Source organism: Mytilus edulis, chromosome 4 (assembly GCF_963676685.1).
Source record: "Mytilus edulis chromosome 4, xbMytEdul2.2, whole genome shotgun sequence".
Lineage (NCBI taxonomy): Eukaryota > Metazoa > Mollusca > Bivalvia > Mytilida > Mytilidae > Mytilus > Mytilus edulis.
In genome coordinates this window covers 90,710,040-90,719,306 of record NC_092347.1, presented here as the reverse complement: position 1 = coordinate 90,719,306, position 9,267 = coordinate 90,710,040, and the positions used below count along the sequence as shown (strand labels likewise).

The window sequence follows — 9,267 nt, the reverse complement described above, 5'->3', positions numbered from 1 at the left end:
TTTCCAATTTTCTACAACTTTGTTAAGAATACCTTCCCATTTTTTTTCTGCTACAAAATCTGTAGGTAAAATTCCTTGATTTAAAATAGTATACATGTCCTTTGAGCCTTTTTCGGACTTGAAGAAAATATTAATGTTAAAAGGTATAATAGCCTGATGTTTTTTTTCACTTTCAGTGTTGATTCCAATGTCTTGTAGCCACTTTTTTAGTGCTAATATAAGTCCATAAAACTGTAGAAACATGGGTTTGAAATTATACATAATTTCAAATTTTTCATACGTTAATATATTTCCATGTTCATCTAACAGGTCATTTACAGTCCATACCCCATGATGTGCCCAATTTTTATAGTAAACGCTGACATTATCAATTTTGATATGTTCGTTATGCCATATAGATGTAGAGATGACTTCCTCAAAATAAAATGGATGTCTGAGTTTTGACATAGTTTTCCAGGCATGAAAAACTTCATCCCAAAATTTGTTTTTTGATTTTTAAAAATTCCAAAATAAGCCAACTCTGTAAAATTTATATTTTGGGTGGAGGTAAATAATTGAATCCATTTAGATTTTGACCTAAATAATCTTCTAACCCAAGTAAGTTTTAACCCTTGTATAAAATTTCTCAAATTAATCATTTTTAGGCCCCCCTCGGAAGTATTCCTGACATAGACGATCCCGTTTTATTTTGTCAGGCTTATCATCCCAAATGAATGAATAAATTTTACTATTAAGTTGACTTATCATATTATCATCTGGACCTGGGATGGACAGGAACAGATGATTAAATTTTGATATAATTAATGACTTTATAATTGTTATTTTACCAAACGGGGTAAGTGACTGTTTTGACCATTTTTGTAATATTTGTTCTATTTCTTGTATTCAAGGAGCATAATTTAGATTTAACATTCTATCTAAATCAACACAGAAAGTGATACCCAATAATTTGAAGGTACTGAAACCCCATTTCAGTCCCCACTTTACACATATTTTGTCTTGGCTATGTTTTTTTACTACCTATCCATATAACGTTTGTTTTGTCTAAGTTAATTTTCAGTCCTGATATCTCAGCATAGAATTGTAATATACGGAGGGATGCATCCAGCGAGGAAGGCGACCCATCTAAAATAAGTGATGTGTCATCTGCATATTGAGACAAGATATACTCTGAATCGTCTATCGTAATACCCTTTATCTCATCACTATCTCTTACTAAAATGCCTAATATTTCAGCACATAGCAAGAAAAGGTAAGGAGATAAAGGATCACCCTGTCTACAGCCTCTCTCCACACGGAAAAAGTCTGACAGACAGCAGTTCTGGGTGACAGTAGATGTAATATCATTATAAAATGTTTTTATCCAATTCATAATAGAGTCTCCAAAATTAAAATACTTCAGTGTTTCAAAAAGAAAGGCCCATGATATAGAGTCAAAGGCCTTTTCGAAATCAATGAGTAATAATATACCAGGGATATCATTTTCTTCTGTAAATTGTAAAATATCATATATAAGTCTACAGTTCTCCCCAATAAATCTACCCGGGATAAAGCCTGTTTGATCATAATCAATAATTCTGTTTAGAACTGACTTTATCCTCTCAGCGATACAACTAGAAGCTAGTTTGTATGTTGAATTCAAAAGTGTAATTGGACGCCAATTTTTTAAGAACTGTTTTGACTTGCCTTCTTTAGGAATACAAGTGATAACTCCCTGCCTCTGTGTGACAGACATTTCCCCTATCTGATATGAATAATTTATTGACCGCAAAACAAACTTTCCAATGTCTATCCAAAATACTTTGAAAAATTCTGCAGTAAAACCATCTGACCCAGGACTTTTATTATTTTTCATCCTTTTCAAAGCTTGTGTTAATTCAGCAAAAGAAATTTTACCTTCTAATGAATCTTTTTCGATATCATTTAATTTAGATGTCAAAGATGGTAATTCTTTTGATAGGTTTACTTTTTTAAGGCATCCTTGTCTTTTGTAAAGTTTCTCATAAAATATTTTTGATTGTTTTAAGATTTCTTTTTGATTTTCTACTACAGTATTTTCATCAGTTACTAGTTTTTTAATAGTTTTTTTGACAAAGTTTTGTGTTTCTAAATTACAAAAAAAATTTGTTGGCCTCTCTCCTTCTTCAATCCATTGGGTTCTTGATCTAACATATTGACCTTTAACCTTGTTCTGTCTCAAAATCCTAAGTTGACATTTTTTGGCTTCTATTTCATCAAGAGTGTCCTCTGTACTTACCTCATTTTCTAAATTTTGTATCTCCTCAGTCAATTGGATTTCCTGTTTTGTCCTTTCTCTTTTTATAAATGTTGAATAAGAAATAGTCTTACCTCTAATCTCAAGGAGAAGGGTCTCCAACAATAATTGATCATTAATTGAAAAATCAATATCTAAATTATCAATACTATGTAAAGCATCCCCTCTATGGACTGGCATTTTATATTGCTCAACTGTGTTAGTAATTTGTTGTTTTATTAGTTTTACATATTCAGGATCTTGAAGGAGAGAATTATTAAACTTCCAGAGGCCTCTACCTTTTATAAATTCATTTATTTTTAAAGTCAAAATCACTGGTGAATGATCTTTATTTAAAGTTAAATCTATTTGGTAAATTCCGGCCCGTACATTAAGACAAATCACGAAAACTAACGAAAACATATCATCAAGATACAGATAAGTGTTGTTGTGTTTACCAATTCAATGCAATTAAGACAAATCCTTCTGATTTTGTCAATATACTGGGATTCAAAAAAGTACAAAATAGATATAGGAAGATGTGGTGTGAGTGCCAATGAGACAACTCTCCATCAAAATAACAATTTAAAAAGTAAACCATTATAGGTTAAAGTACGGCCTTCAACACGGAGCCTTGGCTCACACCGAACAACAAGCTATAAAGGGCCCCAAAATTACTAGTGTAAAACCATTCAAAAGTCTGTTAATAAGGGAGCGTAATTGGTCCACTTATGAATACCTACAATCATTGCGGAAACTTAATTAAATGTTGTCAAGAAAATATATCAAAAGCTTTATTCATCCAATCTCATCCACAGTAAATATATGTATTTCTAGAAAATTTGTCAACTAATATATTTGCGATCATATTTATCAGAAAGTTTTTTCTCAAACACTTCCCACTTTCTCATAGAAAAATTATTGACATTCTTCCGATGAATGTCTGTTCTTTAAATTATTTTTCATAATGACATTTCTCATTTGAAGAGTTTCTTTCAATAACAATCAAAACCCAAATGTAGAACAAATGTGACACAATTGAAAACACAAAACAAATGGTCTGATTGATGCTAAAAAAATAAACGAAAAACGGAATGAATAAAATCGTATTAAGCACCACTTTTTGGAATTTTGGATCTTCAATGCTCTTCAACTTTGTACTTGTTTGGCTTTATAAATATTTTGATAGGAGCGTCACTGATGAATCGTATGTACACGAAACGCGCGTCTTGCGTACTAAATTATAATCCTTGTACCTTTGACTACTGATATTTAAATGATATCGTGTCGTTCACTGGCTGTCGAAAAAAGACTCACACAACTAGCGTTTTTCAGGGGTCTAAATGGTATATATATATAACTACTATTTTATACATGCATGTAAGTATATAGGATTTTTTTCAATATTTTTATACACTGACTGCGATTGACTAAAACATTTCTTGAAATATAATGTAAGGACCAGGTCAATATTTTGAGAACAAATGAACAGAAATCCTTATTTTAAAATGCCTTTATAATGCCGGGAGAACATACAATTTAAACTATATCACACAAGATGTCTACACAGTTCACGGATTGATACAATTGTGCTACCAGTGAATATATTGTGCGGATTCCCATAGTTCATTTTCATAGTCAAACGGTAATATAACTATTGAACATAAAATTTGAAATTTTCATGACAATCATGTAATGGGAAGTCAATTTCCTAATTATGAAATTATGGAATACAGACGAACAGACATAACAGATTAATTAATCAAAATTTGGTGACTATGTGGAACGCATCTATCCCAGCGAATTGGAGATAAAGGATACTACAGATACAGTTAAGTCGGCTTCATATCTTGACTTACATCTAGAAATTGACAATGAGGGTCGGTTGAAAACAAAACTTTACGACAAAAGAGATGATTTCAGCTTCCTAATTGTGAACTTTCCATTTCTAAGTAGCAACATTCTAGCAGCACCTGCATACGGGGTATATATCTCCCAATTGATACGATATTCCCGTGCTTGCATTTCCTATCATGATTTTCTTGATAGAGAGTTACTGCTCACAAGGAAGCTATTAAACCAAGAGTTCCAAATGGTGAAGTTGAAATCATCCCTTCGTAAATTTTACGGACGCCATCACGAGTTGGTTGACCGTTATGGAATAACCGTTTCACAAATAATATCGGATATGTTTCTTACGTCGTAACTACAATCCCCTTCCCTTTCATGAATGTGACCTACCGAATTAGACTTTTTACCGGATTTGTAATCACATAAGCAACACGACGGGTGCCACATGTGGAGCAGGATCTTCTTACCCTTCCGGAGCACCTGAGATCACCCCTAGTTTTTGGTGGGGTTCGTGTTGTTTATTCTTTAGTTTTCTATGTTGTGTCTTGTGTACTATTGTTTTTCTGTTTGTCTTTTTCATTTTTAGCCATGGCGTTGTCAGTTTGTTTTAGATTTATGAGTTTGACTGTCCCTTTGGTATCTTTTAAACAACCGAAACCATTACAGAAACATCAAAATATTAATAAATGAATGCTGGATGTACAGATACCGAACTACGTCGTAAAGCAATACAATTTACACTTGGTATAACAGTAATATTCGGGAATAGGTCACGTTCTGTTTGAAACAGACAGACAACATAGATCTTATACTACAATTTAAGACGTGGTAAAAATGTCATTAGTTATTTTAGACACAAACATCGCATAAATCAGCCAATTCGTGATTGTGACATTTCTGGAGTGTCATCTTTAAGTCTTGGAGTGGTTTCTGCGTGATAAGCACACTCTGTATATGAATTCAATATAGTGTAACCATACATGATCATAATGTTTTAATTAAGATATGTAGACACCATACGAAGAAGCAGAGGGTATGTTACTGCTAAGAAGTAGGAAATTAATAGTTGTTGAAGTTGAAATCATCCTGTTTGTCTAAAATTTTAGTGTGAAGTCGTCCAAATGTGTCAATATTTTGGAAAAGTAAAGGTATGTAGCAGTTCTTCGTGTATCAGAAGTATCCTTAATTTCATGTATACTCGGATATGGGATATGCAAGTTCTGACTGACATATTGGTTATTAAGTAATAGGACATCATTAATATATCTGAAAGTAAAATTGAAGAATTTAACAAGGTGCTTTCTGTTTTTTAGAAAGTTCTGAATGAATTCTGCTTCATGCGAATAATCAAAAAGAAGGGGTGCAAAATTACTACCCATTGGAATAACTTTATATTATAATTTTGATTTTTTGTTTTTTCCAGTGGTGTCGACTGCTCTCCTTTGGCCTAACATTTTCCATGGTGTCATTAGAGTAAGTTACCACTAAATTGCTCATAATATCAAAAGGTAAACTAGACAAAACAACAAAAAATATTATATATTCAGTTTAATAAGTATAAATCATAATAAAACATATAACAAATGTGTATAAAACCATCGACTTCTCCTCAATGACACATGGATTTCTAATATGTACCTTTTTTACCTGCAAAACAAATACAAAAAGTTTATTTTATAGAAATGTCAAAGAATTGTGTTTGTTTTTTTGCAAAAATATTCCATAACATACGGATTTCATATTGTTAAAAGCTCAAATATAAAGTACTTTTGAAATGTTCATAGTTATAATTCTTAATTAGTATTCCGTCATTTCCTGTGCTATTTTTTTCATGTTTTTTAATGGGTTTTTTTTCTGAACATTTCCCTTATTAGTAGGAAAAACTAATAAAAACAATCAAATATCACAACCGCTATATAGAAATACTTGTGTAATTGCAAAAAAAGACGCATACAAAAATCCAATCCTTTTGATATTCTTATCAATTGACCGATGAGTATTTATACAGCTGATCACCTAAAATCATTTCATTATTTGATGTTATTGTGATGTAGTTTATTTGACAGTTGTTATCGATTCGTTTGATGTGTTTGAGATTTTGATTTTGCCATTTGATTATAAACGTTCGGTTTTGTTGTGATTTTACTTTTGAATATCATGAATTTAATATTTCACAAAAAAAAAATTAGAAAGAAAAAAATATTACTTATCTTCCCATTGAATGGTTTGAAATAACTTACCTCCAAATTTACCAACACCACTGTATCCGTATTTTTGGTTTCTGAATCCACCAATAATGTGTGATCCATAACCATTCAAACCACCCAAACCATATGCTCCATTACCATTTAAACCACCAATTCCACCAAAACCACCCATACCATATGCTCCGTAACCATTGATGCCACCGATACCATATGCTCCGTAACCATTGATGCCACCGATACCATATGATCCATACCCATATACACGACCAACGTCAAATGCTCCAGAACCAATTAAATTGTTATACCCTCTGTATCCACCAAGTCCTTGATCGAATCCATATCCTTTGAATGGCATTACTCCATTACCATAAACACCGTAATTTCCATAACCACCTAATACATTCAAACCTCTTCCATTCATGAACCTGTATCCAGGAAATCCATTTTGGATGCCATAGTTGTTATACCCGACATTGCTGCCATAATGTAATGGTGAACCTAAACCATAAAAGTTGTTTCCATAGGAACCATGTCCATATCCAGATAGGCCATTCAAAGGATATCCAGCGCCGTTTTTTCCTTGAAACCTATTCCCACCCAAGAGTGGTCCCAACGGATTCCCATATGTTTTCAAGTTATACTTTGGACTGTATCCTTTTTTTCCAGCCTCTGCTGCTACTAGTCCGACGATCGACAAACACAGGAAAGCTTTAAGTGACATAGTGGGTTGGTTCTAAAAGAATAATCCATAACTTTTCAATAAAAATATGTTGAACTATGAAGAACACTAAAATTTATGGCGAAATCAAACATTTAAAAACAGCAATGTACATACACAATAATACAAAAAAATTAACACAATAAAAAGTGTAGTAAGATCTGCTTTCCATGCCGGGATCAACAACAGTTTTATGTGGGGTTCGTGTTGCTTAGTTTTTAGTTTTTTATATTGTGTAGTGTGTTCTATTATTTGTCTGTTTGTCTTTTTCCTTTTTAACCATGGCTTCTCAGTTTATTTTTGATCTATCGAGTTGGACTGTCCCTCTGGTATCTTTCGCCCCTCTTTTAAAGATGAACATCTGGCGCATGCAAACGTAATTCAATTGATTTTCTATTTTGTTTTCTTATCTGTTTTTATAACATTTATCGTAGCCTTAACAAGTATAAGATTCCCAATATGGGCTCATATGAATCTAAAATACGTATTTGAGTTCTTAAACTTACCGTAATATGATGGCTTTCTCATAGTGTTGATTTATAAATTGATGTCCTATATATACCATAGTCATTGACCACACAATTCATTATATAGACATTTTACCAAAAAAGAAACGTTTTAATAGAAGATGTATATAAAAAAAGGTTAACCGCAGTGATAGGAAGTTATGTTATCAGTTATTTATTGGCAATTGTATAGAAGCATTTTTGTTTGAACCTATGTTGTGTTCTTGTGGTGTAAGACATCTATTTGTAATATGTGGTATTCCTAGGAATCTATGGTTTCACTGAGTACAAGGGGAATTCCCCGTATGTCTAACACAATGTTACATGTGGTGTTTTTCTCTTGAGTTGAAATTTTTAAGGTTTTTTCAGATTCTTTTCTTACCTCCCCGCTTTTGAAAATTTTACAGATTTTTTCATATATCATTTATAGTTATATATGAATTAATGCTTCACCCGAAAATATAATTGCTGCATGATGGATTATAAACGAGTTTCAGTGTGTGTAAACTATCATTTTTGAGAAGGTTTTGCATTGTTCAAAACTTATTGTAAATGGAGAACCGTCGAATGTACCAGTGATGTAAACTATGGTAGTTCGGACATGTAATTGACATTGAAATGACACTGAGATGGCAAGATTATTACTACCTGTTCAGATATGAAATGAATGCTTGAATTATTTTACACTTGTTGCTATCATAAATTGATTAAAAATGTACAAATTTGTTTTAATTGAGATGATACAATATTGATGACACTCAGGTCAGCATGTAGAATTGAATATGACAGGAGTCTAATAAATCAATACAACAAGCTCTTATTGGTTATCAAAGGTACCAGGCCTATAATTTACCAGACGCGGGTTTTTTCTACATATGTCTCATCAGTGACGCTCAAAACAAAATAGTTAGAAATCCGTACAGGTATAAAGGTGAAGAGCATTGAAGACCCAAAATTCCAAAATATTGTGTCGAATACAGGGAACAATATAAACCGTGGTATGAATAGATAAAAGAAGAATTGGTTTCTTGTCTGAAACAATGTAAGACTTCTTGTTCTTGAAAGTTTTACTTTCGCTGTCGCGAGTTATTGTGTCGTACTTAAACAGTACGTCCATCCATTTATAGATACTTTTTTTTTAAATATTTATGATAAATTGGTCCAGTGAAAATATGATTTAACTCGGGTGATGATATTTTTGCCTTAGTAATACTACATGATTGCTAGACAACTCAGTTCAATATATAACAGTACAAGAACGAGTCAAAATTAACTTAACTAGACAATGAGAATAGACAAATCTATAAGTATCCGGTTCATTCAAACTATACTAACATTTTGAAATTTAGGTATAAAGGTGTTTGAAAAGATTTTGCCATAGGTTGAATAATTTTTAACAGATCAAATTACAACTACATTTTTTGTAGTTTAAACTCAACGCTTAAGTGTACTAAAATATTTCTGTTACATTTAGTTGTGAAAATGTAGGTAGTTTTATGTGCTAGTCCTGTTCAATAGGAATATATATGATAAAACAGTTGAAATTGAGGATTTTTATCAAAGAGATTTTCATCTATCATATCAAATATCTACCAGTGTCAATCTCATGAATAAAAAAACAAAAATAATCAGAACATTTAATGATTATTTCAGTTAAATTCCTTCAAAAACATTGACATATTTCTCAAAGATACTTGTACGTATTGGTGCAATTTCATGTGATAGTTCTTT

The 9,267-nt window shown here is 32.0% G+C and overlaps 1 protein-coding gene across 1 annotated transcript; it reads right to left on the bottom strand.

The window, feature by feature from the left end:
• Nucleotides 1–5,638: 5,638 nt before the first annotated feature.
• Nucleotides 5,639–6,855, bottom strand: LOC139520993 (uncharacterized; the record flags this gene model as incomplete). The annotated part of the gene is given in 2 exon segments (XM_071314118.1): nucleotides 5,639–5,752; nucleotides 6,346–6,855. Coding segments are annotated over 2 exon segments (530 nt in total), but the record flags the coding sequence as incomplete, so codon positions are not given.
• Nucleotides 6,856–9,267: the final 2,412 nt, after the last annotated feature.